Raw genomic sequence first — 15,090 nt, forward strand, 5'->3', positions numbered from 1 at the left:
ATATCTTTTATCCATAGATGGCTATTACTACCTAGAGTTTGACTGCATTCTTGGATTCGATCTTATATTATCTTGCTATTATTCCTACTTGTTGCAATTACCTTTTTTTTTCAGTCGTTCTCTAGCCGAGTGTCTAACAACCTCTCTGTCCTTCCAGGGGTAAGGGTAAGACTGCATACATCTTACCCTCCCCAGACCCCATTTGTGGGAAACTACTGAGTTTATTATTGTTATGTTGTTGTTGTTGTTGTTGTTGTTGTTAGTCCTTTATGTGTAGAAAATACTTAAAAATGAACATGTCTGTAAAATCAAGTAAAGAGTTCAGAATAACGGAACAATAATAATTTTTTTATTTTATCACATGTTAGATATATTTAACATTGTTAGAAAAATGCGCTAATACTTTTTATCATTTTCTATCAATACATACGTACTATTATATATTAAATGGTAAGAATAAGTTGTAATACTAATTTCCAGAAACAACAAAAAAGAATATTAGTATTTCCTGGTTTACCAATGATAATAGATAATAAGAGGATGTATACTCTAGTTTTTTTATCACATAATTAAGGATCATTAGGGGACAACGGAGTAATCCAATGTGTATTTTGCAAGAGACTTTGTCTTTTCGTAGTGGATGTATAATCATTAAAACCTAATGTTCATCCTTATACATACTTAAAAATGACATTGTTTATAGAATCAAGTAAAGAGTTAATATTAACTGAATAATAATAAATTTTTATTTTATCACATATTTAACATTATTAGAAAAATATGCTAATACTTTTTATCATTTTCTATCAGCACATACGTACTATTATATATTAAACGGTAAGAATAAGTTGTAATACTAATTTCTAAAAATAACAAAAATGAATATTAATCTTTTCCGATTTACCATTGATAATAGATAATAAAAGGGTGTGTAATCTAGTTTCTTTTTATCAAATAATTATGGATTATTAAGGGACAACGGAGTTATCCAATGTATATTTTGCAAGAGACTTTGTGTTTCGCAGTGAATGTATAATCATTAAAATCTAATGTTCATTCTTATATATTATACTTTAAAATGGCCTTGTTTGTAGAATCAAGTAAAGGGTTAAATATTAATTTAATAAAATTTTCTTAGTTTATTACGTGTTAGATATACTTAACATTGTAAGAAAAATATGCTATTACTTTTATCATTTTCTAGAAACACATACCTAGTATTATATTAAATGGTAAGAAAAAAGTAGTAGTATTAATTTTTAACACAACAAAAATGAATTTTAGTCTTTGTTTGTTGGAGAATGATATTACAACAATATGTACTAAAATTAGATTAGCCATAATTGTACATAATATCTTCCAAATTACATTGGTAACTTCGTTTTCTTTTTAAATGCCAAAAATCAAATTCTTCTCTCGGTTTTGGATCCCACCAAATTTCCCAGATCTAACGCATTTGGGGTCAATATCGTCATTTCAAAATCATCCTCCTGTAAAACTCACGCCAATTTCTCCTTTCCCCATTTTCTTCCCACTTTCCTTTCACCAAATTCCCCGCGCATCTCTCCTCCGCCGTGCACCACCATTCTCCGCCACCAAATTCACCACTGCAGCTCCATTCCACCGCCGCTCAAAATGACGAAACTACCCATACTCCTCCTCCTTCTACTCTGCCTCTCCTCATTCACCGCCGGCGAAATAAAAAAACTCAAAATCCGATCTGATAACCGGCCCATGATCCTCTTCGAACGGTTCGGATTCACACACACGGGTCAAACATCAATCTCTGTCTCCTCCGTCTCTGTGATCTCCACCGTAACATCGCCTGACGCTTCCCGCCTCGGATTCTTCCTCTTATCTGAAGAATCCCTAATTCAAGTCCTAATTGAGCTTCAACAAAACCCTAATTTCTGTGTCCTTGAATCAAATTACATTCAACGCCTTTTCACTTTTCGTGATCTTTCGCCTCCGCCTAATTCGTCCTTCGATCGAGCTTACCCTGTAACTTCACCTAATGAATACTCTCTGTTTTTTGCTAATTGTGCACCTGAATCGAAGGTGTCTATGGATGTACGAACTGAGCTTTATAATCTCGATGGCCGTGTTAAAGATTATCTCTCTGCAGGTTTTGTTCGATTACCTACTTTGTATTTTGTTCTGATATATTACCCAATTTGTATTTTTTTTTGTTTGGGTTATTTTGTGTTTTTGGATATATAGATGTATGTGTGTTTGAAGAATAGGAAATCTGTGCATTTGATCAAGTGAATTTCCATCATATGGCTGCAAAATATGATAGTGAAAGTGTTTTTTCATGAATTATGACGGTGGTGTCGGGTCAGGTTGGGCACCGGGTACCTGCTGCCTCGCAGTCTCCAACACACGTACCGGTTAACTGTGCCCGCAGAAATCACCTTGATGGAAGGGTTCTTCTGGTTTGATATGGGGAAAATTTTTTCCCAGTAAAATATTTTCCTTTGTGAAATCATTTGTTTTAGCTTGAGTTGTGAAAGCAAAGTCTTTTCCTTGATGAAATTATTTTTCGAGTTTTTGGTTACCTTGAATTGGGAAGAGCAAAATATTTTGCTCGATGATACCATTTTTCATTGTTTGGTTACTTGAATTGTGTAAAACAAAATATTTTCCTTGATGGAATGGTTTTCCCATAGTTCGGTTACTTGAATTGTGGAAAAAAATACTTTTTAACAAGGGAAATATTTTCCATTGAAAAGAGGAAAATGACTTTGCCAAAGTCATTGTTTTTACAATTGGAAGTATTCTAAAATGGCTCCATATTACGTGTTTCAATTGCTATTAACCTTTAGTATTCAGAGGTAACATGAAAACACTATCCTTATACCCTATACTAATTTTAGAACAATTAGCATATGTCACTTACTTTAATACCAACCAAACACTGGCAAATAATCAGAAAAAATGAATTTTTGAATAAAACATTAATCAACGGAAATATTTCATCATAACAAATGCAAGGTAATACTAGTACTTTTAATAACTTGTCATATTCAAATATTATGATAACATGAAACCCACTTGGTGGAAATGCCAAATAACCATAATTCAGTTATGCACTTTGTATTTTCCCTCTCTCTGCATATTCAACTTATCATAAATTTGCCCTCTTTGTACAGGTCTTACTCAGTTGCCCACTTTGTACTTTTTGTTTTTCTTGGCTTATTTTGTCTTTCTCGGCGTCTGGGTGTTTGTGTGTTTGAAGAATAAGAAATCTGTGCATAGGATTCATGGGCTTATGGCACTTTTGGTTATAATGAAGGCGTTGAATTTGCTTTTCGCTGCTGAGGATAAGCATTATGTTAAGGTTACTGGTACTGCACACGGATGGGATGTGTTGTTCTACATTTTCCAGTCCATACGTGTGGTTTTGCTTTTCACTGTTATTGTTTTGATCGGTACTGGGTGGTCGTTCTTGAAGCCCTTTTTGCAAGAGAGGGAGAAGAAGGTGCTGATGATTGTGATTCCGCTTCAGGTTTTGGCTAATGTGGCTTCCGTTGTGATTGGAGAAACAGGTCCTTTCATTAAGGATTGGGTCACTTGGAATCAGGTCTTTTTGATTGTTGATATTATCTGCTGCTGTGCTATTATTTTCCCCATTGTGTGGTCGATTAGGTCGTTGAGGGAGACTTCCAAAACTGATGGGAAGGCAGCAAGGAACTTGGCAAAGTTGACTCTTTTCAGGCAGTTTTATATTGTGGTGATTGGATACTTGTACTTCACAAGGATTGTGGTTTTTGCCTTGAGGACAATTTCGGCTTATAAGTATCAATGGGTGGCATATTCTGCGGAGGAAATAGTGAGCTTAGCTTTTTACATGGTGATGTTTTACATGTTTAGGCCAGTGGAGAAGAATGAGTACTTTGTTCTTGATGATGAGGAAGAAGAGGCTGCAGCATTGGCCCTTCGGGATGAGGAGTTTGAGCTGTGATTTTGAGATCTGTGTCTGCTCGCTCTCCTGCCATTATACAGTTGTCAGCCTAACACTGCGAGTTTTACTGAAGTGATAGTAGGTTTACCGGGATGAATTACAATTCACTTTTCTTTTTTGGTAGCTTTGGAATCACAAAACAGGCTTGTAATTTTGGATAATGGAATTCTGATGTCATGTAATTGTTATATAAACCTCATTTTCATGTAATAGTCCCTTATCATGATTTTGTTTCATCTGTCCCTTTATTGTCTTTCATTGCCTTCTCTCTCCACGTAGGGGTCGTTTGGTTGGAAAGGAGTTATCCTAGGATTAATTATTTTGGGATTTAAAAAAATTACAATCCCGAGATAACTAATCTCAGGATTAATTATTGCTATTTTCTTCCAATTAAATATTGGATAAATTTTTTTAAAATTTAGTCCCGGAATTAATTATTCTTTATCCCTTGTACCAAACGAGTACTAAGTGAATTCAAGAAGTTCTTGAACTGTGCATGAAGTTGTTAAGATCGGCTAGTCTTCACATTGGAGAAATTTAACTTAGCCATGCTTATCTTTTTGGGCTGTTGGCTTGGTGCCTATGATTGTTTATTGTCCATCTCGTTATGTGTTTTTTTACTCTATCTTATGTTGTTTCAATTATACTTTTGATGACTTTAGGGTGCACTGGAGTGTGCTCATCCTAGAATGGCTCAAGTTTTCTCCACTTATGGTTTCTAGCATTCATGCTGCTGCTTCTTCTTCTTCTTCCTTTTTTTTTTTTTTTTTTTTTTTTTGCGGTCAATTTAGAATCAGCAAACTATATTTGATAATTCACTCCAAATTACGTTGATTACTTCGCCATGCTATGCACTAGCCCAAAGGCGGCTCAATAGTATTGGAGGCCTAAAGCCAAGACGTTATAAGAGACCTTAAACTTATTTAATAATTTTAGATATTTTTGTTGAAGTTTTTTTCTTTCTTTTATACTTTTTGAGATGCAATTTCATCTTGACGGTGTAACCAACCCCTTTAATCTTTGTTGAAACATTACTAATCTTTGATAAGATTTTATTAAGTTTAATTTTGAATTTTTTCTTTTCACATGACCGTCAACATAAATTACTATATAGCATTGCCTCCCAAAGTAACAATCAAGTAGAAATTTGTATTTACAAAGAAGATATATATTTTATGATCTAATTAGCTTGAAGTGTACCAACAGAGATCTTGAAAGAAAATATCTTACAAAGTTAGAGTTGTAAATAAAATTTATTCAAGTTGTAGCAAGAAGTGATGATGTACATTTCATTGAAGAAGTATTAGGCATGTGCCTAATAAAAGTTTTCTTTGGTTTGGTAGCCAACCTTGTTGACTTGGTTTGGTTTGGTAGCCAACCTTGTTGAATTTCTTTGATTTGGTAACCAACTTTGTTGAATTTTGAAAAGTGTGTGTAGATTGGCAAATATGGTAGGCTTTAGAGAGTGAAACTTTGGCTATAAAAGGAGAGCTTCAACTCTCATTTCCATACACCAACAAAGAGAGAAAGAAAGAGGGAGGTTTCACAGATAAGGTATAAGAAAATAGTCTGTGAGGAAATTAGAGAGTGAGCGATATTGTAGTAAGGTGAAAATATCAAAAGAGGGTTATTTCTTTTGAGTGTTGTAGTGGTCTTTGGAGTATTTTATTCAGATCTACAAAGTGTAAAATTCCTTACTATAGTGATATCAGTTGCTCGTCTCAGGGCCGTGGTTTTTTCCCTTATTCAAAAGGGTTTTCCACGTAAAAATCTTGGTGTCGTTGTTACTCTTTTATTCTTATTAATTACCGTATCTCGGTGCTACATTATTATTCCGTTTTTATTACCGTGAATATTATTTCTGTGGGGGTTTATTCCCAACAAGAAGAACTAGAAAGTAACTGCAGATTTAATTGCCTTTCACTTTCATTTGAATTTGCTCAACCAACTCCGATAAAAGACAACATAAAATATAAAACTATGTTATTAATGATTGGTGACAAAGTAGCAAAATATGATTGAAAAAAATTCTTATCACTATTTAATAAATACAATTAATATTTAAATTACATATAAAAAGAGTATCTTTGGAGCCTCTGATTTTGTAAGGCCTAAAGCGGCCGCTTTAGTGGCTTGGGAGTTAGGCCGCCTCTGCACTAGCCTTGTCATTGAAGATTTCAAAGGAGAGTGAGTGAAGATTAGTAGAAATTCTTATGCTTCAGTAAGGGTTTATCATGCATATCATGTTATGCACTACTAGGCATGATAAGATATAACTTTACGCTAGGTGTAGTAGTAGTAAGTAGAAACGGGGCAACATCGGTATACGAAGAACGAATTTAAAGATTTTAAGACAAATTTCTCATAGATCTTTAGTGAGAACCATCTTCTAAATAGCATATATATTATGGAAAAGGTTCAAAACTGCTCCTGAATTATAGGCTTAGGGCTAAATATATCCTCCGTTCATCTATTGCGCTAAAATTACCCCCGACGTTTTCTTTTCGGCTCAAGCCTACCCTTCGGACTAACAACCATTTCCACCAAAAAAAATATTTATTTAATAATGACATGGCAGCTTCTCATTAGCCGAATTTAAAACACATGATCCTATTAAAAAGACTCATCCATATGTACCCATTTTCGGACTAACCCACCCCAAACTGCACTAACCCGACCTGAAGTGCCTAATTTTTTATTAGCAAATCAAAAACAAAACAAAAAATTAGAAAAGTAAAATCTAGTATCACTATTTGATCTAATACACTTGAGTTCATGCTTTGTTTCTGAGTTTACAAATTTCATTGGTATGAGCATTTGAAAATACAACTGGGTTCACTGGTGGAATTGAGAAAGGATGATCCTTTGCTGAATTGAAGAGTTTTAGTGCTTAAAACTTTCCTTGATCACTCTACTGTCGCACCTCTTTTTTACCACCCGAGAGGGTATGAGACTGGAGCACCGGTGCTCCAAACTTCAGTATATTATACTGTACAAATATACTTGCTGGAACTCCAGTATATTATGATGGAGTTCTAGTGTACTTATGCTGGAACTCCATCATATTATGCTGGAGTTCCAACATAAGTATGCTGGAACTCCAGTATAATATGCTGGAGTTCAAGCATACTTATGCTGGAACTTCAGTATAATATACTGGCGTATTTTCCGGGTTTTGAACAGTATTTTCGCTCAGATTTATCTTTACATGAAAAGTGGCTAAATTTCGATTACTTTTGAAACTGGGCTATTTTTGAACGACCAATTGTAAATCTGGCTATTTTTTAATTTCTCCCTCCTTTATAGGAGTATTTCGTATAGGGCAAAAATCACATGCTCACAGCTACTGATTAGGATCTTTGGTGAGCCAAATTCGTGGCTTGAAATTGTCGAAGTTGTTGAGAGAATTTGGTTTTGAAAGTCGAGATTGTTGCTTGGAACCTGCTGATTGTTATTATTTGAAGCTAAAGTCAAGTTTATCTACTGTCTTGGTTGCTCGAAAATGCAAGGAACAAAGTTGTCCACCATTGAAGCTAATCAAAATTTTCAGATCTGAAATTTTAGAGGGTATTAGTGATTTGTGGATGTTTGTTTATGTCCAAAATTTGTAGTTCTCTACAGATTTGAACTGATTTTCTTGTGGAATAAACTAAAAGTTTGATTGCAGCCATTGACACGACTCTTCTTTCTTTGAAGAGCCCTACGAAAAAGCACTTAGAAAAGAAAGAAGAAGAGTCCCGTGGGGTTGGGGGTTCCCTTTTTTTGTTAAATTTTTGGTTCAAGGCGGGTTATTCTGAAAACGGTACATATGGGTGGGTCGTTTTAATGAGGACAAGTGTATTAAATTCGACGAATGAGAAGCTGCCACATCATTATTAAATAAATCTTTTTTTGAAATGACTGTTAGTCATAAGGGTAGACTTGAGTTAAAAAGAAAATGTCAGAGGCAATTTTAGCGCAATAGGTGGACGGAGGGTATATTTAATCCTAAGCCTATAGTTTGAGGGTAGTTTTGACCCTTTTCCGTATATTTTATGTTGCCAATTCTAGGTTAGAATACTTGGCCTTTTTGGGTGTGTTTGGTACGAAGAAAAATTCTAATTTTTCTATGTTTGGTTTAAATATTTTGGATAATATTTTCCGCATGCACTCACTTCCCGGCCAAAAAGAGGGAAAATATTTTCCAAAACTACTCTTTCTCAACCCACCCTATTTCCCACCCACACCCCCACCACACCCCACTCTCATAACTCAGAATCCACAATATCAAGATCCTGAATTCAACATTGTGTTTCGGCGGTTTTGGTTTTGCCTGCAAAGATGAAACCTGAATTTGAACTTACAATATGCCTTCATTGCAAACGTATTTGGCACAAATAGACCGCAGCTTGATCAGCAGAAGCCCACTAAAAAATAAAATGCACCGTAAAATAAAATAGAAGCCCTCATTTGAAAGGACAGTGTTCACATATTTATGTTATTCAAAACAAAGTATTGATAAGACTAGCATTTCGAATTTCATCTCAGCTTTCTCCATAGTAAATGAAATAAAAATTTCTCATTTAAAAGAGGATTGAAGCCTGGACATGCAGGCAGATAATCAGAACATTTCTAATTGTCATCTCACATCCTAATCTAGCTCACAGGGAAATGGAAAGTAGATTATTTTGAAGGTGGAGGAGACTACTGAAGAAGTCGAACAGCAATTTGGTTATTAAGAACAAAGCCTCTGTTCTTCGTAATAAAGGCGTGTGCGGCTAAAGCCTGTGAAGGGAACTGCACAAGGGCCACTCTAGCTGGTGGTCTGCAACAAATAAACCAAAACTCCATCTTATACGGAACAGAGAACACATCACAGTTAAGAGAGCCAGCGAGATGTGAGTGGTAAAGCTTCTATACCTATCAAAACCTCGCTGTTGTCTGGCGAATATTTGGATTGATGATCCATCATACTGGCAACCAGAAAGAAAACGTTCCACATCATCTGCCAGTGCATTCCGTGGGATCCCTTGCAATAAAATCTGGAAAAGCCGACAATCATCAATAGATTTTTTGCTTCAAAGCCCTTTTGTATCACTATTAGAAATGAATGAATCGAATAGCAATATTTAATTTATCATCAATCTCATTGCATTCAGAAAGAAAGAATAGTTCATTGGTATATTTTTTAATTACAGTAGTTTCCGACTGTGGAACAGCTTGGGCCCACCTCGACTACTCCACTAGCTTGGGCCCATCCGCTCACTAATGGTTAAGCAGATGGGAAGAAATCACCTTGTGTTTTTTTCCTCTTAATTAGCATGAGGTTTTTATTTTTGTTATCAGCCTTTCCACCACCATCTACCACACTCCTACCTGCCAAAAAAGAAAAAGACAAACAGAAAGAACGATGAAGACAGTTAAACACCAAAGACCCACTTACAGTTTTTCCATCATAGTGTGGCAAAGTGTCCCACTGCTGACGATCAGCCTACAATCAGAAAGGTAAAGAAATGATGATTCTGCATGCAAACCTCCAGAGATCAATAATCAACCAGATGCATGTTCGAAACAGTACCCTCTCCATTCTGAACAAGCGACTCGTCCGAACAACTGCCCTTAGTGAAGCGTCATAAGCATTCCGAGTAGGGAACTGAATCATCCTATTCGAGAGATAAAATATGGAACAGAGCAGTAATAAGCATTTTCTTTTTTGATAAGGCAGCAATAGGCATCCATTAATTGAATGTTTGAAGTAATTACACACACACACACACACACACATATATATATATATATATAGCTCGTTCAAACAACCAACTCATAACAAAAAATGCATATATGATAGGAGTCAAGGTTGGAAAGTGTTCTTCACATAAAGCGCAACCCACGAAAAGGTAAAAGGGCAAACAAAAAAAATGCCAACTTCAAAAGCTACCGGTGGAAAAGCAAACAACTCTAATAAGAAACATACTAAGGAAACTGGTATAAAACTAAAGAGTAATATATTACCCGCATTGACTAACTATTGGTAGTGTAATCCAGATTAACTTAGCAAGCTATTAGCCTATACTAGCTTAAAAATCATTTAAAAAAATAAAGCAAGACATTCAATATGATAACAAACCGGTGGTCATTTGATTGGTGAACAAGTTATACCAGGATCATAATACATGAATTAAATAACAACATGATTTTTTAGTAAAGATACTTCTTACGATACACGTTTAGTTCATTGGACTAGAAATGGATATATAGGATATAATATAAAACATGTGTTTAGTTTTACACTAGATAAATTGAGAAAAACTTTTATTTCCGATTTGATCCTTGACTTTTTTAAAGGCCTTTGGGAGGAGAGTTTTGGAGAAAGCATCTTTGTTATTTTGGTGTTTAATCCGGGAATAGTATCCCCCGGATTGTTACCCACATTGCATGTGGTATAAAAGAATACCACAATTATGATATAAATCCATGGATTGTTAATTCCGGAATAAAAAATTCAACCAAACACGAGATAAAACAATCCCGTACGTTCTCCCGAGATTGTTATCCCTTATCCAACAAACCAACGACCCATAGGGGTTTTTATAGGTAAAAGTAAAATATTTTATTAATAAGAACATCCTCCAACATTAAGATGGTGCTGGATTATAAATAAGTATTCAAGGAAAGCTTATTGCAAGAGGGAACCATTTCTCACCCAAGCCTACATATCCTATGTATTCGAGGGAGAGGCTAGAACGGAAAAAGTCTAGGTTCTACAGATATGAGATAGGCAGAAGGTATGGCTTGAGCAGTTTCTTGAAGAGCAAATTCGATCTTATAGTCATCTTCTTTGTTCGGAAAATGCACAATGGAAAGGGATGCTAGTCGCCTCAACGAAGTTGTAGCCCAAAATAAGATCTAGAGTAATTCCTCAAGTAACATGGGCTCAGTGGAATGCTCGAGTTTAGATTCTGTATGCTCATGTAAACGGCTAGGGCCGGCCGACTGGTAGATCCAAAAGGATCTAGCCATAGGCCTAGCCGGATATCGTTTGTCCAGAAACAAAACAAAAATAAAGTTGATTTTTAATAGTAGTTCATGAGAGCTTGAATCCCCATGCATTACGCCAACAAGTCTCACCACCAACTCTAGCTGAGAAGTTGAGTCACCTTTCTTTTTTTAAAGAAACAAAATAGAATAAAAAATAAGATAGTCTATATCCAGCAGCGATCATAGGATCGCTCTATGAATAGGTCAATTCTCTTTGACATAATAGTATGACTCCAAATATTGCTTTGGACATAATAGATAGTATTCATCATTAGGTTTTACTAGCCTTAACACTCTTAGTTATTCATCATTAGCTTTTGACGTAATAGTATGACTCCAAATATTACTACCAAATGATAAAGATTTTCTTTACATAGGACCCACATCCTACCAGGTTTTTATACTTTGATCCTTATATAAAATTATCGGTTGTACCTAAGTATATAATATTTGGCAAAGTCTGAAAGGGGGGAAAATAATTTATTCTCGACATGCATTTGATAGAGTTTTTAATAGGGTATGAAAAACAGACTTTTCTTTTTCATACTCAACAATCCCAAAACAATTTTCATTTATTGGTAGGCATTAGTAATGTTCCTAATAGCTATGACCTGAATATTCTTTTTGATAAATTAGCTAAGACATGAATATTTCAAGGATTTTTCCTGAATGCTGGTTGCCTGGTCTGAGTGAAGTCAAACAATCAGACATTGAAACCCAACATTTTTTATTTTTATAAAAGAGGTATTCAAAGCTAAGGAAGTCCAAATTAGAAATCAAAACCACAATATTTATATAAAATGGACAAAAGCTAGGAAAGACCAAATCAATGGTCCATTCTTGTGCATAAAATTTCAGAATCATTGTTCTCCGAAGATGAAATTGATCCATCACGCTTTTGGCTCGATATGGCATAGCCCAAGGAATAAATTTGTGAACCTCTGTTAATTCAAAGTGGACAACATGGGGTTGGGTTGAGAGAAAAGCTGACACATTGCATTTTGAATATGACTACTAACATATGCTATTAGAAACATTTTATTGGATATATTAAACCACTATTGTGCATTAATATATATTTGATCAAATATATATTAATGCACAATAGTGGTTTAATATGTGTCTAATTTCAGTGGTTAATTTGTAAAACATAGCCTATGTTACCCTCTAATATAAGATACAGATAAAATCACTAATGTGCATTAAAAATGCACATATATGTTTAATAGCATATTTTAGTTGCCTTATTCAAAAAGCAAAATGATATGGATCGGTATCTTCAATCCTTACATGCATCTTCCGAAATTAATTAAATTTGACCTCAACTAAAACTAACAAATTGTCCTAATATCAAAACATTATTTTCCACAAACAATGATTTTAGATGGCATGGAAAAGATCTTTTTTAGTTTTTCTACATATAAAATTTGTGCTTTTCTGGGAACTAAAAGTTTTGAACCTAAGAATGATGGGTAACTTTAACGAATCTTGTTATTTGGAAGTAGAAAAAAAGTTAAGCGAAGAAATGGTTTTGGATCCGTCAGAGAGAGAGAGAGAGAGAGATTGAAGGAAGAATGGTGGTGGTTGTTGGGGGAGACAGGTGGAAGCGAGGAGGAAGAGAGAAAACAATGTGATAAAAAACTTTGTTTTTATATATGAGAAGGATTTTTGGAGAAGGAAACGATTGATTTGAGTCAATTGCAGCTCATGTGTAAAGAGGCTATATTTTTTGAATTTGCTTTTGGCTTTCACGTGTTCTGGTCCAATTGTGTGCACTTTCTTTGCCATGTCAACAGTTAGGGTGGTTATAGATACACTTTGGACAAGAACAAGGGGTATTGGGACCCTAAAAAATTGGTGTAGTCGAAAAATAGGGCAAATTTGAGGGGGTCAGTATGTATTATCCCAGGATTAAATGGAGGCAAGCACTGACAAGTGACAAGTCATGAACATAGAACAAATTAGAAATAAAAAAAGATAAAAAGAAACACCTATAATCTTGCTAGAGAGCAAGTTCATTATAAGAAGGTTCATATAGTACGACCCTTTTAAAAGCAACGAGATGCTCACGATAGTACCTAATACAGATACGGGTAACTATATCCACCAAAACTTAGGAAGATGAGAAGAAACTACCAAGAGTTTTTGCAGGGACTAGAACCCTGATCTCCAATGATCCATTTTAGTTTCATTGACAACCAACTCACACCCTTGGATGCTCAGAAATCAAAACCACAGGGATACAGGGATATGACCTATTTCCTTATAGATATTGTTAAACCTTATATCATAAAAGAAGAAACTTACGCAGCAACTGGAGCATAGTTCGGGTTGTACTCAAATCTAACGTCATCTAGGCTCAAATTAGAAGCCCCTAACATGCTAATAATGTCACTCTTTCTTGTATGCCTTCCGATGCCATAGATTCTCCCATAAACCAAACCTGGGGAATAGAAAGACCAAGATCCCGGATCAGTCTCATATGAGATTGCAATTGCATAAGCATATGGCATGAACAAAGATGCAAGACTGCTATTACTATATTGCAAAAGTAGCCTGACGTAAAATAATTCCTGTCCACTCCACATGCGTGGATGTAAAGGAAATTAAGTGAAAGAAAGTGGATACAAGGAATTCATAACTTTTTTAATTGTTGATTATTGCCTCCAATTCCATCTATGCGAGCTTCATGAAGCATAACTAGACCAAGCTTGGAACTTGGATAGAGGAAGGGGTCGCAGAAGGTTAAGGGTGGTTAGCATGAAAATTGCCAAATTAGGATAGAACAGTGAACTCATAGGAACGCGTGTGACAAGGATACAAAGCATTCATATAGCTGACCCTAAATACTCATAGGTCTGGATTGAGGTACAGTTGATTGATTGATGATTATTGCCTCTGTTCAAGTACTAAATTCACAATATTCTACCAAAGCCAAATCCAACAAAACATTTTCACAGCCATGAGTTTTTCTAATTTCAAGTTTTTAACACGTCAAACAGTTACCTAGTAGCAAACTGAAAATGCTCAAACAATAAGCAAACAGCAAAAACCCTAAACCCTAAATCACCAAAAATAGGGACAGACAAATTGAGAAGACTGCAAATAAGCACAAGGGTAGCCACATTTTCTTGCACTATCCATATGCAATCTAATAACTAATACAAATCCGTCATAACCACTTAACAATAATTTCAAAAACCCCAAGTCTTTAACATGTCAATAGTTACCTCATAGCAAACTGAAAATGTTCAAAGAATAAGCAGAACAGCCTAAACCCTAAATACAGAAATATTCGGAAAAAGACAGGCAAATCAACAAGACTTCTTAATAGTACAAATAAACAAAAGGGTATCCATAATTTTCTTGCATTATGAAAAACCATAAAAACCCACTTTTTTATACATTACAAAAATGATCTTTAAAAATAAATATAACAGCGAGAATAAATTATTATTATTATTATAACTATTTGAAAGATTTATATGTACCAGTAGATGGATTTTGGAGGAATGTATCAACGGAGTTGTCCTGCTGAGGAGTTTCCGTTTGAGTTGATAACTGTCTGCTGAGGGACAACGCGAGCCCTTGATTTTGTAGACCCATCTGAATCGGACGGTTCGATTTAGTCATAGCTCTCAATAAACCCATCATCTTGGTATTCTGAAGCTAAAATGTTGAAAGTGAAAGCGTGAAGTATCTGATATGGCAATGAAGAAGAAGAGTTAACAATGGCTGCGGCCTGCGAGCGATATCAAGTGTGCTGAAGGCAAATATTTTACTGGTTGGATCTTAATACGACGTCGCTATAAGAAAGGTATCTTGTAGTTTCACCCCACAACTTTGCTTTTTGTTTTTCTACATATTCACACTTAGTAAAAATGACACTTCTTAATCTTTGGAGTTTGGAGAATTGAGAAACAAAAGATATATCTCGAGTAAATTATTTCTTTAACTAATATTTTTAGGATAAGTTTAGTTAAATAAATAATTTGTTTAACTAAATTTTATTAAATTTTAATGTTTTTGATAGGAGGATGTGGAGATCGAAAATTATGGTAGGAGGTTAGTAGGTAGTCGAACATTTGTCATTTCCATAACAAAAGTAT

At 35.0% G+C, this 15,090-nt stretch overlaps 2 protein-coding genes across 6 annotated transcripts; one reads left to right on the forward strand and one right to left on the reverse strand.

Annotated features, from left to right (window-relative positions):
• Positions 1–1,453: 1,453 nt before the first annotated feature.
• Positions 1,454–4,198, forward strand: LOC104229613 (protein CANDIDATE G-PROTEIN COUPLED RECEPTOR 7-like). The gene is made up of 2 exons (XM_009782271.2): positions 1,454–2,125; positions 3,153–4,198. The coding sequence occupies exons 1-2, from the start codon at positions 1,636–1,638 to the stop codon at positions 3,962–3,964; spliced, it is 1,302 nt and encodes a 433-aa protein (XP_009780573.1). The 5' UTR covers positions 1,454–1,635; the 3' UTR covers positions 3,965–4,198.
• A 4,214-nt stretch (positions 4,199–8,412) lies between these two features.
• On the reverse strand, positions 8,413–14,756 carry LOC104229612 (uncharacterized). 5 transcript variants are annotated; one of them, XM_009782270.2, is made up of 6 exons: positions 14,473–14,756; positions 13,289–13,424; positions 9,522–9,606; positions 9,387–9,434; positions 8,864–8,985; positions 8,413–8,768 (listed from the first exon to the last, which is right to left on the reverse strand). In XM_009782270.2, the coding sequence occupies exons 1-6, from the start codon at positions 14,633–14,635 to the stop codon at positions 8,648–8,650; spliced, it is 675 nt and encodes a 224-aa protein (XP_009780572.1). In that variant the 5' UTR covers positions 14,636–14,756; the 3' UTR covers positions 8,413–8,647. The 5 variants fall into 5 exon arrangements, 3 of the variants coding, with proteins under 3 accessions (XP_009780572.1, XP_070006964.1, XP_070006965.1); XR_011401013.1 differs by lacking the exon at positions 8,413–8,768 and adding an exon at positions 9,239–9,319 and having other exon boundaries at positions 14,473–14,741; XR_011401012.1 differs by lacking the exon at positions 8,413–8,768 and adding an exon at positions 9,174–9,319 and having other exon boundaries at positions 14,473–14,741.
• Positions 14,757–15,090: the final 334 nt, after the last annotated feature.

Source organism: Nicotiana sylvestris, chromosome 7 (genome assembly GCF_000393655.2).
Source record: "Nicotiana sylvestris chromosome 7, ASM39365v2, whole genome shotgun sequence".
Taxonomy (NCBI): Eukaryota; Viridiplantae; Streptophyta; class Magnoliopsida; order Solanales; family Solanaceae; genus Nicotiana; species Nicotiana sylvestris.